Source organism: Pseudophryne corroboree (assembly GCF_028390025.1).
Source record: "Pseudophryne corroboree isolate aPseCor3 chromosome 2 unlocalized genomic scaffold, aPseCor3.hap2 SUPER_2_unloc_4, whole genome shotgun sequence".
NCBI lineage: Eukaryota > Metazoa > Chordata > Amphibia > Anura > Myobatrachidae > Pseudophryne > Pseudophryne corroboree.
In genome coordinates this window covers 558586-573890 of record NW_026967491.1, presented here as the reverse complement: position 1 = coordinate 573890, position 15305 = coordinate 558586, and the positions used below count along the sequence as shown (strand labels likewise).

The following is a 15305-nucleotide window of genomic DNA, read 5'->3' as shown; positions in this document are numbered from 1 at the left end:
TTGCAGGTGTTGCTTTCACTACCTCTGACCTTCAAATCAGGGTCTTCAGCGAACCCTTACAAAACCAAGATGTCCGGGGTAGGCCGACGGTGGCAGTTTCCCGAGTACTCCACTCACTCGCCCACACCGACCAATACGCCCACACACTGCCTTAGCGCTGGCGTACTCGACCTAGGGCCCCTGCGACCTGAACCTCTATTTACTGGGACATGTGAGTGTGATCCGCAGAGCACTTAACCCTTTCCAGTAACTATTGGTTGTTGGATAGTTCCTGAGTGACCAGCGAACCTCCCTTAAAATAAAAAAAATTACACAAATCACGTTAGAATGTACAAATAGCGTCTATGACCCCTTTCGTACGCAAATGGTACTGGGTCAGGTTACTAACTAATGCACACAATTACGTGCGGTACAATCGTTCTGCACATAAGCAACTAATCTTATGTGCGGAGCGACCAACGGAATCGAAAATTTCGGCTGCGAATTCCTTCAGCCAGAGCTTTAATGGCCTATATGGGTTCCGCACCAACCCTTCCTGGTGTTGTGCTACTTTTCTCTATAGCGGACTTCTTAGTCTGCTGTACCTAGACCTCCTGGTCTGTGCTACAGTAGACCTCCTGGTCTGCTATACTCTAATGCTCAATTTAATGTTTAACAAGGGATGCCTCCCAAGCCACCATGCATGTCACTTACATGTATGTACCTCACGAGAACTCGACTTCTTGTGGTTCAACCCAAAAAAATTGTAGAAACTTATATAATTATACACACACTCACCACATGTACACTTTTACTTTTACTTTTTTATTTCTGCGCAGAAATTCCTTTCATTCAGTAACAGTCTAGACCAGATGAGCCGCAAATTGGAGAAGGATCTATTAGCTTAAAACTTTGGACACTAAAATTGACTTGCGCTATTTATTGCGTTGCCTCTTTTTTCGCCTGTTAAAATAATACTATCGTGTGATTTATGTGGGCGTACCCAGACGCTCCATTGCGTAATATATGCTACGTGCGTCGGCCTTTGTGTTGCATACGCGAGTCTCAGCCTTTTGTAAGAGACACGTGTACGCTAGCCAGATATGTCCACAGAAATACAATTAACACGTTTATATCAATGTAGATGATCTTTTAAATGTAATCATCTACCGAACACCACACAGGTCTTTCCTTATAAGCTGTGTGCGTGTTTTACAATTTACTCCTTAACTTATTATTTTTACTCTTTAACTACCAATAGCAACAAATCTTTCTTAGCACGTTATCAATTGTGAAATGGCAACCAGGAGAGTGAGATGTGAAAATACACGAATGAAAAGAAATGCAGATGTATGCGTGCGTACGCAAGACAGAACATAAAAAAACAGTTTTAAAAGACACTAGCGTATTGTTCTTACCTCCGGTCCCGGATTCCTTCAGCACTCCTTACTAAGGCAGATGCTTATCTGGTCAGCACTACGAGGAATATTACCTCCCGCCCTTTGCTGACCGATAATGTCTGCTGAAATTACCTAGTGCAGATATGTGAAGGACGGACGAGCCGCCAATTGATAAAGCCTAATATTTTTCTTACTTAAAACCTAAAGAACACAGTACGCAATTGGCGTATGGAATACTGTAAGAGTACGCACGTTGCGTAACAAACGCTTAGCCGTGGTCGAGACGCACGAGCGGCATGTTCACTCACGGCTTAAAGCGTACAGGCAAGCACGCTATAGGCTGCCGACTAACGTAATGATACGCTATCAGCGTAGCGGACGCTCGAGACCACAAAGAGATCACAAGCGGCGCTGACGCTCACAGAGTTAAACCTTTATAACTATACCATAAACAATGTACTTATAATGTAAACCTTTGTGCAGTGATAAGGTGTAAATGCAACACAGTGTAACCTTGTTAGTTTAAAAGCTGTATGAGCGTCTATGACGCTCTGAGAATACTTAGAAATATAATGAACACACAGATACAGGTCTTAGGTTCTAACACCTTAAATGAACGTTCTATTTCAAAAGAATACACAGTACAAGTTATACACTACCAAACTAACACAGAATACCTAACCGAATAACTACACATAAAATACAATAGCAGTACAATTACATTTAAGAGGAAAGAGAGAGAGAAAAGAGAGAAGATGGCTCACAATAACAATAAAGACAATATGGTTGCGGAGAAACTTACGCACAAGGGGAACAATCGCATGCGCCTTTCTGGATATCCAGCTCCCGATTATCAGTGATGAGAACCGTTGAAGAGAGTAGAGTGGGAGCTGGATCAGATCGGCTTGTCTATATATACACTACACACAATACAATACAATGGTCCCTACAATCTCATTGTTCATTGGACACAGGAATTCGTCTCTGCATTATAACAAAAGGTCATAGGTTGGTTCATACAGGTGGGCTGTGACTATTTCAAACTGCTCAGGTGGGTGGGAAACTGGGTTTCCCGCCGCATGGGTAATAAAGTGCAAATACAGTAAATGTCCATAAACTTCTTATGTCCATAACTATTCGCACGAGCGATTAATCCGCTTCAAACCAACACCGGAATATTGCTAATTAAATACTCTTCCGATGGATACTAAACACCACTGTGTAACCCCTGTCTGACCCTTCGTATCAAACAAAGAGGGATCTCTTTGTCTACGAACATGCTATATTAACTAAACTTTCAGATTCTATCAAAGGGACCATAATCTACAAAATACATTATATGGTTAAAATATGTTACGATTGAGTCGCACGCTAGGCGTACACAAACTCTACCATAAATGCGCATACCGTGCGCCCGCGGGTGCACGCAACGGCGAGTATGCGCACGCACGGCAGGGCTCATGCACGTGCAGCAGGCACTCGCATGAGGTGCAAATATGGCAATGTGCATCACGATATTTTTCTGACTTTGACAATAGGGAGGGCTACATCAGGGAGGGGCAATGGGTGACAGGGAGAGGGTAATGCCTCAAGAGAGCCACAGGGGTAGGGTGATGTGAGGGAAAGAGTGACAGCAGTGGGTGAAAGGGAGAGGGTGACCGCAATGGGTGACAGGGAGAGGGTGATGCCAGGGAAAGGGAGACAGCAGTGGGTGACAGGGAGATGGTGACACCATGCAGAGGGTGACAACTGTGGAAGACAGGCAGGGGGTGACAACAGTGGGAGAAAGGAAGAGGGTGACAGCAGTGGGTGACAGGGAGAGAGTGACAGCAGTGGGTGAGAGGAAGTGGTAGACAAATATACAGTATTACAATTTTCTTACCTGGGCCCAAAACTGCTGCAGGTGGATATCGGCTCCTCCTTGTGTGTAACGCCAGGGAGTGTCATGAGATCATGACGTCAGATGCCCAGCGTTGATAGCATGAACAGCCTCAATAAGGATGCTAGCGTCAGAGAAATTGGGTGGGGAGAGGGGGCCACACTCAGACAGCAGGTGCCAGCTCAGCGTCAGTCATCTGCTCTACATTACTGGGGGATGGTTAGGCAGTAGCGGTAGCCTACATTATAATAAGTCAGTCGGCTCACTGTAATGCGCCTGGTCCTTTCACTACATTGGGCCCTGGTGCAGTGCACTGGCTACACCGCCACCATTTCTGCCTTTGTCTTTCTCCAAGGTTTGGTAGGAACATGTCTCATGATTGGTGATTCCGTTACTGACGTTGAAAGCAGGCTGATTTATCAAGCATAACGTACACAAGATAGCACTCACGCTATTGTGATAGTATGTTGCATGGGGTTTGTTGCCAGCTGTTGGGTTATGATGATTTGGTGACATTGGTGGTGGCAGCTGTATGATGAATAGAGCTTATCGCTGTAAGAGGAGATTCCGTTACCGGTGGAAATGTCCTACAGCAACTACATAACATGTTGGAAATGATAAAACTACAGCAGCGATCACTGCACCGGTTATAAGGTATTATAGGTATTATAAGGATTATAAGGAGATAACAGCTGCTCACCTGCTCTGTATTTGCAGATCTGGCTCTTTCTGCCTGGAAGTAGAAAGGAGAAACAGTCACTCAGGATAATTATACAGAGTCTGCGGCTGCTCTTCCTGCAGTGACAGAAATATGTAACAATGGTGGTCATTCTGCGAATGCGTATGGGCCGCAGGGCGCACGCGCTGAGTATTTTCACACAACACTCTGCAATTTTACACAGGTCCGAGCTACGCTTTTTAGTCGCTCTGCTGATCGGTGAGTGATTGACAGGAAGTGGGTGTCTCTGGGCGGAAACTGAGCGTTTTCCAGGAGTGTGCTAAAAAACGCAGGCGTGCCAGGGAAAAACGCAGGAGTGGCTGGAGAAACGGGGGAGTGGCTGGCCAAACGCAGGGCATGTTTGTGACGTCAAACCAGGAACTAAACGGACTGAGGTGATCGCAATCTAGGAGTAGGTCTGGAGCTACTCAGAAACTGCAGGAAAATATTTAATAACAGAACTGCTAACCTTTCATTCACACTTCTGCTAGCTTGTGCACTGCTGCTAAAAGCAGCTAGCGAGCGATCAACTCGGAATGAGGGCCAATATGAAGTAATCAGCAGTCACACAGTATAAGTCACACAGTATAAGTCACACAGTCACACAGTATAAGTCACACAGTCACACAGTATAAGTCACACAGTATAAGTCACACAGTCACACAGTATAAGTCACACAGTATACGTCACACAGTCACACAGTATAAGTCACACAATCACACAGTATAAGTCACACAGTCACACAGTATAAGTCACACAATCACACAGTATAAGTCACACAATCACACAGTATAAGTCACACAGTCACACAGTATAAGTCACACAGTCACAGTATAAGTCACACAGTATAAGTCACACAGTCACACAGTATAAGTCACACAGTATAAGTCACACAGTATAAGTCACACAGTCACACAGTATAAGTCACACAATCACACAGTATAAGTCACACAGTCACACAGTATAAGTCACACAGTATAAGTCACACAATCACACAGTATAAGTCACACAGTCACACAGTATAAGTCACACAGTCACACAGTATAAGTCACACAGTCACACAGTATAAGTCACACAATCACACAGTATAAGTCACACAGTCACACAGTATAAGTCACACAGTATAAGTCACACAATCACACAGTATAAGTCACACAGTCACACAGTATAAGTCACACAGTCACACAGTATAAGTCACACAGTCACACAGTATAAGTCACACAATCACACAGTATAAGTCACACAGTCACACAGTATAAGTCACATAGTCACAGTATAAGTCACACAGTATAAGTCACACAGTATAAGTCACACAGTCACACAGTATAAGTCACACAATCACACAGTATAAGTCATACAGTCACACAGTATAAGTCACACAATCACACAGTATAAGTCACACAGTCACACAGTATAAGTCACACAGTCACACAGTATAAGTCACACAGTCACACAGTATAAGTCACACAATCACACAGTATAAGTCACACAGTCACACAGTATAAGTCACACAGTATAAGTCACACAATCACACAGTATAAGTCACACAGTCACACAGTATAAGTCACACAGTCACACAGTATAAGTCACACAGTCACACAGTATAAGTCACACAATCACACAGTATAAGTCACACAGTCACACAGTATAAGTCACATAGTCACAGTATAAGTCACACAGTATAAGTCACACAGTATAAGTCACACAGTCACACAGTATAAGTCACACAATCACACAGTATAAGTCATACAGTCACACAGTATAAGTCACACAGTCACACAGTATAAGTCACACAGTATAAGTCACACAATCACACAGTATAAGTCACACAGTCACACAGTATAAGTCACACAGTCACAGTATAAGTCACACAGTCACACAGTATAAGTCACACAGTCACACAGTATAAGTCACACAGTCACACAGTATAAGTCACACAATCACACAGTATAAGTCACACAGTCACACAGTATAAGTCACATAGTCACAGTATAAGTCACACAGTATAAGTCACACAGTATAAGTCACACAGTCACACAGTATAAGTCACACAATCACACAGTATAAGTCATACAGTCACACAGTATAAGTCACACAGTCACACAGTATAAGTCACACAGTATAAGTCACACAATCACACAGTATAAGTCACACAGTCACACAGTATAAGTCACACAGTCACAGTATAAGTCACACAGTCACACAGTATAAGTCACACAGTCACACAGTATAAGTCACACAATCACACAGTATAAGTCACAAAGTCACACAGTATAAGTCACACAGTATAAGTCACACAGTCACACAGTATAAGTCACACAGTCACAGTATAAGTCACACAGTATAAGTCACACTATCACACAGTATAAGTCACACAGTCACACAGTATAATTCACACAGTATAAGTCACACAGTCACACAGTATAAGTCACACAGTCACATTATAAGTCACACAGTATAAGTCACACAATCACAGTATAAGTCACACAGTATAAGTCACACAGTATAAGTCACACAGTCACACAGTATAAGTCACACAGTCACAGTATAAGTCACACAGTATAAGTCACACAGTCACACAGTATAAGTCACACAATCACACAGTATAAGTCACACAATCACACAGTATAAGTCACACAATCACAGTATAAGTCACACAGTCACACAGTATAAGTCACACAGTCACAGTATAAGTCACACAGTCACAGTATAAGTCACACAGTCACACAGTATAAGTCACACAGTCACACAGTATAAGTCACACAGTATAAGTCACACAGTCACACAGTAAAAGTCACACAATCACACAGTATAAGTCACACAGTATAAGTCACACAGTCACACAGTATAAGTCACACAGTCACACAGTATAAGTCACACAGTCACACAGTATAAGTCACACAGTATAAGTCACACAGTCACACAGTAAAAGTCACACAATCACACAGTATAAGTCACACAGTATAAGTCACACAGTCACACAGTATAAGTCACACAGTCACACAGTATAAGTCACACAGTCACACAGTATAAGTCACACAGTATAAGTCACACAGTCACACAGTATAAGTCACACAGTCACACAGTATAAGTCACACAGTCACACAGTATAAGTATAACTCATCCTGAGTTGATCGAGCGCTACCTGTTTTTTGCAGCGCAGCGATCAGATAGTCGCCGCCTACAGGGGAGTGTATTTTCGCTTTGCAAGTTTTGTGCAGTTTCTGAGTAGCTCTGGATTTACTCAGCCGCTGCGATCACTTCAGCCTGTCCGGGCCCGGAATTGACGTCAGACACCCACCCTACAAACGGCCGGACACGCCTTCTTTTTTCCAACCACTCCCAGAAAACGGTCAGTTGTTTGACAGGTCAGAAGGTCGACATTGGTTTTTCACAACTTTTTTTTTTTTTTAAACTTTTTCATACTTTAGGATCCACGCGGACAATGATTGGGAATAGTAACCTGTGCCAAGCACAGCGGTAGCGGAGCGATGCACCGCGCCCGAAGCCGCGAGCCATGCGAGGGAACACAGAGCACTAATTGAGGTTCCCGGTCACTGTACAGAGGAAACGACACCAAAAACCCTGAAAAATACTCACGTCGACCTTTTGACCTGTTGACCTAGACCATGTTGACCTAGAAACCCTGTCGACCTGGAATCCCTGTCGACCTAGTTACTGTCGACCCTCCATACCACACCCACCGGGTCCGGTATTACGCATGGTGTCCCGCTGAGTATGACGCTCACACGGGCGCAGCAGCCTGTTTACTGGCGTACGCTAATGAAGGAATCCCGTGTATGCAGAATGCCACGCCCCCAACTCTTTTCCCATCACCACCAGCAACCACCGTCATTAGTATCTGTGCATGAACCTACTCCATGCTGGCAGCAATAGATCATGTGACACAGACGGCTCCCTCCGCATGTTACTGAAGCTGACTTACACACCCATGGCACTCCCAGTGGTGCCGAGAGGGGGATGGGCGGGGTACTCTTTACCTGGGCTTGGGCCTGTTGGAAGGTCCCAGGTCCCGCTGACCCCCATGTAGACAGCGGCAGAAGGAAGAGAGAAAACACGCTGCTGTGTGCTGCACTGAAGAGAGACAACTGCAGAGACAATGTGCTCTCTCTCCCCCCATGATGGGCAAGGGGTGAACAACTGCACCCACCCCCACCCAGCAGCCCCCCCTGCCGCAACCCCGCTCTTCACCTTGCACACTCCCCTGTGCAGCACGCAACTGCTTTGTAGCGACACATAAACTTCTTTTAAAATATTCCCTAAGGTGAAGGGGGGGCTGACCACTCGTCCCTGCATTGGCTACACCTCCCTCCGAGTACCTGGGCATGGCATAGCTGTCGGCGCCCCTGGGTGCTCCCACTAGATGCAATAGTTCTGTCACCTTCATTGTTGAGCATTGTGGAGCTCTCTAGGGAGAGACACAAAAGTGTCAGGGGGACAATGCACAGGTCACAAATATTAGCAATATAATTAAGATGAAACCAACCAATGAAAGAAATTAATAGTCCTATCTTTTTAAAGGGACCAAAGATAATATATATCAGGCTGGAGGTGCGCCACTAAGCTAAAGTTACAGTAATTTTTCTAAAAGATATTAGTGTAGACCACTAGTGGGTGCTACACTAAAAAAGAGCTTAGTGTGTGGCGCACTCTTTTGAAATGATTATAAATTGATAAAATTCAACTTTTATTACGTATTTTTAAGATAAATCTCTATAGCCAGGCAAATAAATATATTCGGTAGCCTGAGAGTAAACACCTATAAGATTATTGCACTAAATTATTATTGAATGATGGTAATTACCATTTCCGCTATATTTAAAACAAATAAATTGTATGTCAAGCTTAGTGATATATTACTGTGCGTATTATATATTGTAACGGTTATCAATATCACCCTTTACCAAGACTGTATTAGTTTGTAATCACGGACATAGCTCAAATAATTGCCACTTTTAAAAGTATATGGTTATTGTTAGAGTAAGCACTACCGAATATATTTATTTGCCTGGCTATAGAGATTTATCTTAAAAATACGTAATAAAAGTTGAATTTTATCAATTTATAATCATTTCAAAAGAGTGCGCCACACACTAAGCTCTTTTTTAGTGTAGCACCCACTAGTGGTTTACACTAATATCTTTTAGAAAAATTACTGAGCATTGTGGAGGCCTGTATCCCATCTCTGAGCATAGTGGAGGCCTGGATTCCATCTCTGAGCATCATGGAGGCCTGTGTCCCATCACTGAATATCATAGAGGTCTGCATCCCATCTCTGAGCATGGTGAAGGCCTGTGTCCCATCTCTGAGCATAGTGGAGGCCTGTGTCCCATCTCTGAGCATAGTGGAGGCCTGTATCCCATATCTAAGCATAGTGGAGGCCTGTGTCCCATCTCTGTGCATAGTGGAGGCCTGTGTCCCATCTCTGTGCATAGTGGAGGCCTGTGTCCCATCTCTGAGCATAGTGGAGGCCTGTGTCCCATCTCTGAGCATAGTGGAGGCCTGTGTCCCATATCTAAGCATAGTGGAGGCCTGTGTCCCATCTCTGTGCATAGTGGAGGCCTGTGTCCCATCTCTGTGCATAGTGGAGGCCTGTGTCCCATCTCTGAGCATAGTGGAGGCCTGCATCCCATCTCTGAGCATGGTGGAGGTATTCGTCCCATTTATGTGCATGGTGGAGGCCGGTGTCCCATATCTAAGCATAGTGGAGGCCTGCGTCCCATCTCTGAGCATAGTGGAGGCCTGCGTCCCATATCTAAGCATAGTGGAGGCCTGCGTTCCATCTCTGAGCATAGTGGAGGCCTGTGTCCCATCTCTGTGCATAGTGGAGGTCTGTGTCCCATCTCTGAGCATAGTGGAGGCATGTGTCCCATCTCTGAGCATAGTGGAGGCCTGTGTCCCATCTCTGAGCATAGTGGAGGCCTGGGTCCCATCTCTGAGCATAGTGGAGGCCTGTGTCCCATCTCTGAGCATAGTGGAGGTTTGCGTCCCATTTATGAGCATGGTGGAGGCCGGTGTCCCATCTCTGAGCATAGTGGAGGCATGTGTCCCATCTCTGAGCATAGTGGAGGCCTGTGTCCCATCTCTGAGCATAGTGGAGGCATGTGTCCCATCTCTGAGCATAGTGGAGGCCTGTGTCCCATCTCTGAGCATAGTGGAGGCCTGGGTCCCATCTCTGAGCATAGTGGAGGCCTGTGTCCCATCTCTGAGCATAGTGGAGGCCTGGGTCCCATCTCTGAGCATAGTGGAGGCCTGTGTCCCATCTCTGAGCATGGTGGAGGTTTGCGTCCCATTTATGAGCATGGTGGAGGCCGGTGTCCCATCTCTGAGCATAGTGGAGGCCTGTGTCCCATCTCTGAGCATAGTGGAGGCCTGCACATGCACATGGGAAGCCCAAATTAACCTCTTACTTGCCAACTCTGCCGGAATGGCCAGAAGGCTCAAAAAAATCAGGTGGCTCTCCCGGCCCCCCGGAAGAGTAGGAAAGTCACCCAGGCGAGCGCCAGCCACCCGCAACCCCATGCATCCCCTAGCAGCCCCCCCCCCCTTCCCATGCCGCTGTTCAAAGTGGGCGGCATGGGGGGTCAGGTTATGCATTTTGCGTCATCCTGGCCACGCCCCTACCTAGTAATGCCGATTGTCTCAGCATTGCATGCAGGGGTGGGCCACAATGATGCAATTGTGCGTCCATGCTCTCAATCCCACCCCTTATACGTCATCCGCTGTCCCCACGCCACCCTGCTGCTCCGACATGGCTGCCTCCTCAAAGGAAGAAATACCTATTGGCAGTAAATACCGAATTATAATATATCGACATATACACAACACTGACAACCAATATACTGACACCAGTAGAATACCGACAAATATAATACCGACACGAACGGAACACCAAAACAACCATTATGTCGTCAGCTAAAATATCTACAGGACATAATACCGAACATCTCACAATGCTGAAGCGCTCATTATCCAGACAATCGCCGTGTGCACATAATTTAAGTACCGACAATCACAACACTGGCAGGAAGCCTTCAAGTCATAATTACTGACTGAGAAATCCCAACGTCCCCAAATGCTGAAGGTAAAAAAAACGTCAGTCACATCTTGATCATCACTAATCCCGACAGACCCCTTACACATGATCTAAAGATTAAATCAGTACGCCGATGTTCCCAATCTGCGCTGACTGCACCTCTCACCCCATAGTCACACTGCTGCACCGCAGTCATCCCTCATTCCCCTAACCCGGCTATCCTGCAGGTCTGTCCTGTTACTCCCCATTTCACCTGCACCCATTATATCTGCACTGACTGCACCTCTCACCCCATAGTCACACTGCTGCACCGCAGTCATCCCTCATTCCTCTAACCCGGTTATCCTGCAGCACTGTCCTGTTACTCCCCATTTCACCTGCACCCATTATATCTGTACTGACTGCACCTCTCACCCCATAGTCACACTGCTGCACCACAGTCATCCCTCGTTCCCCTAACCCGGCTATCCTGCAGCACTGTCCTGTTACTCCCCATATTACCTGCACCCATTATATCTGCACTGACTGCACCTCTCACCCCATAGTCACACTGCTGCACCACAATCATCCATCATTCCCCTAACCCGGATATCCTGCAGCACTGTCCTGTTACTCCCCATTTCACCTGCACAAATTATATCTGTGCTGACTGCACCTCTCACCCCATAGTCACACTGCTGCACCACAATCATCCCTCATTCCCCTAACCCGGCTATCCTGCAGCACTGTCCTGTTACTCCCCATTTCACCTGCACCCATTATATCTGTGCTGACTGCACCTCTCACCCCATAGTCACACTGCTGCACCGCAGTCATCCCTCATTCCCCTAACCTGGCTATCCTGCAGCACTGTCCTGTTACTCCCCATTTCACCTGCACCCATTATATCTGCACTGACTGCACCTCTCACCCCATAGTCACACTGCTGCACCGCAATCATCCCTCATTCCCCTAACCTGGCTATCCTGCAGCACTGTCCTGTTACTCCCCATTTCACCTGCACCCATTATATCTGCACTGACTGCACCTCTCACCCCATAGTCACACTGCTGCACCACAGTCATCCCTCATTCCCCTAACCCGGATATCCTGCAGCACTGCCCTGTTACTCCCCATTTCACCTGCGCCCATTATATCTGCACTGACTGCACCTCTCACCCCATAGTCACACTGCTGCACCGCAGTCATCCATCATTCCCCTAACCCGGCTATCCTGCAGCACTGTCCTGTTACTCCCCATTTCACCTGCACCCATTATATCTGCACTGACTGCACCTCTCACCCCATAGTCACACTGCTGCACCGCAGTCATCCCTCATTCCCCTAACCTGGCTATCCTGCAGCACTGTCCTGTTACTCCCCATTTCACCTGCACCCATTATATCTGCGATGACTGCACCTCTCACCCCATAGTCACACTGCTGCACCACAATCATCCCTCATTCCCCTAACCCAGCTATTCTGCAGCACTGCCCTGTTACTCCCCATTTCACCTGCACCCATTATATCTGCACTGACTGCACCTCTCACCCCATATTCACACTGCTGCACCGCAGTCATCCCTCATTCCCCTAACCCGGCTATCCTGCAGCACTGTCCTGTTACCCCCCATTTCACCTGCACCCATTATATCTGCACTGACTGCACCTCTCACCCCATAGTCACACTGCTGCACCACAGTCATCCCTCATTCCCCTAACCTGGCTATCCTGCAGCACTGTCCTGTTACCCCCCATTTCACCTGCACCCATTATATCTGTGCTGACTGCACCTCTCACCCCATAGTCACACTGCTGCACCGCAGTCATCCCTCATTCCCCTAACCCGGCTATCCTGCAGCACTGTCCTGTTACTCCCCATTTCACCTGCACCCATTATATCTGCACTGACTGCACCTCTCACCCCATAGTCACACTGCTGCACCGCAGTCATCCCTTATTCCCCTAACCTGGCTATCCTGCAGCACTGCCCTGTTACTCCCCATTTCACCTGCACCCATTATGTCTGCACTGACTGCACCTCTCACCCCATAGTCACACTGCTGCACCACAGTCATTCCTCATTCCCCTAACCCGGCTATCCTGCAGCACTGTCCTGTTACTCCCCATTTCACCTGCACCCATTATATCTGCACTGACTGCACCTCTCACCCCATAGTCACACTGCTGCACCGCAGTCATCCCTCATTCCCCTAACCAGGCTATCCTGCAGCACTGCCCTGTTACTCCCCATTTCACCTGCGCCCATTATATCTGCACTGACTGCACCTCTCACCCCATAGTCACACTGCTGCACCGCAGTCATCACTCATTCCCCTAACCTGGCTATCCTGCAGCACTGTCCTGTTACTCCCCATTTCACCTGCACCCATTATATCTGTGCTGACAGCACCTCTCACCCCATAGTCACACTGCTGCACCGCAGTCATCCCTCATTCCCCTAACCTGGCTATCCTGCAGCACTGCCCTGTTACTCCCCATTTCACCTGCGCCCATTATATCTGCACTGACTCCACCTCTCACCCCATAGTCACACTGCTGCACCGCAATCATCCCTCATTCCCCTAACCTGGCTATCTTGCAGCACTGTCATGTTACTCCCCATTTCACCTGCACCCATTATATCTGCACTGACTGCACCTCTCACCCCATAGTCACACTTCTGCACCGCAGTCATCCCTCATTCCCCTAACCCGGCTATCCTGCAGCACTGTCCTGTTACTCCCCATTTCACCTGCACCCATTATATCTGCACTGACTGCACCTCTCACCCCATAGTCACACTGCTGCACCGCAGTCATTCCTCATTCCCTTAACACGGCTATCCTGCAGCACTGTCCTGTTACTCCCCATTTCACCTGCGCCCATTATATCTGCACTGACTGCACCTCTCACCCCATAGTCACACTGCTGCACCACAATCATCCCTCATTCCCATAACCCGGCTATCCTGCAGCACTGTCCTGTTACTCCCCATTTCACCTGCACCCATTATATCTGCACTGACTGCACCTCTCCCCATAGTCACACTGCTGCACCACAATCATCCCTCATTCTCCTAACCTGGCTATCCTGCAGCACTGTCCTGTTACTCCCCATTTCACCTGCACCCATTATATCTGCACTGACTGCACCTCTCACCCCATAGTCACACTGCTGCACCGCAGTCATCCCTCATTCCCCTAACCTGGCTATCCTGCAGCACTGTCCTGTTACTCCCCATTTCACCTGCACCCATTATATCTGCACTGACTGCACCTCTCCCCATAGTCACAATGCTGCACCGCAGTCATCCCTCATTCCCCTAACCTGGCTATCCTGCAGCACTGTCCTGTTACTCCCCATTTCACCTGCACCCATTATATCTGCACTGACTGCACCTCTCACCCCATAGTCACACTGCTGCACCGCAATCATCCCTCATTCCCCTAACCTGGCTATCCTGCAGCACTGTCCTGTTACTCCCCATTTCACCTGCACAAATTATATCTGTGCTGAGTGCACCCCTCACCCCATAGTCACACTGCTGCACCGCAGTCATCCCTCATTCCCCTAACCCGGCTATCCTGCAGCACTGCCCTGTTACTCCCCATTTCACCTGCGCCCATTATATCTGCACTGACTGCACCCCTCACCCCATACTCACACTACTGCACCGCAGTCATCCCTCATTCCCCTAACCCGGCTATCCTGCAGCACTGTCCTGTTACCCCCCATTTCACCTGCACCCATTATATCTGCACTGACTGCACCTCTCACCCCATAGTCACACTGCTGCACCGCAGTCATCCCTCATTCCCCTAACCCGGATATCCTGCAGCACTGCCCTGTTACTCCCCATTTCACCTGCACCCATTATATCTGCACTGACTGCACCTCTCACCCCATAGTCACACTGCTGCACCACAGTCATCCCTCATTCCCCTAACCTGGCTATCCTGCAGCACTGTCCTGTTACTCCCCATTTCACCTGCACCCATTATATCTGCAGTGACTGCACCTCTCACCCCATAGTCACACTGCTGCACCGCAATCATCCCTCATTCCCCTAACCCGGCTATCCTGCAGCACTGTCCTGTTACTCCCCATTTCACCTGCACCCATTATATCTGCACTGACTGCACCTCTCACCCCATAGTCACACTGCTGCACCGCAGTCATCCCTCATTCCCCTAACCCGGATATCCTGCAGCACTGTCCTGTTACTCCCCATTTCACCTGCGCCCATTATATCTGTGCTGACTGCACCTCTCACCCCATAGTCACACTGCTG

At 47.5% G+C, this 15305-nt stretch overlaps 1 protein-coding gene across 1 annotated transcript in view; it reads right to left on the bottom strand.

The window, feature by feature from the left end:
- Positions 1–3958: 3958 nt before the first annotated feature.
- The window catches only part of LOC134983061 (ecto-ADP-ribosyltransferase 5-like), a gene marked incomplete at its 3' end in the record, with an annotated part of 230495 nt that continues 219148 nt past the window's right edge, over positions 3959–15305 (bottom strand). The window contains exon 4 of the mRNA XM_063948756.1: positions 3959–3991. Within this exon, the coding sequence (XP_063804826.1) occupies positions 3959–3991 (33 nt within the window). The remainder of the gene's footprint in view (positions 3992–15305) is intronic.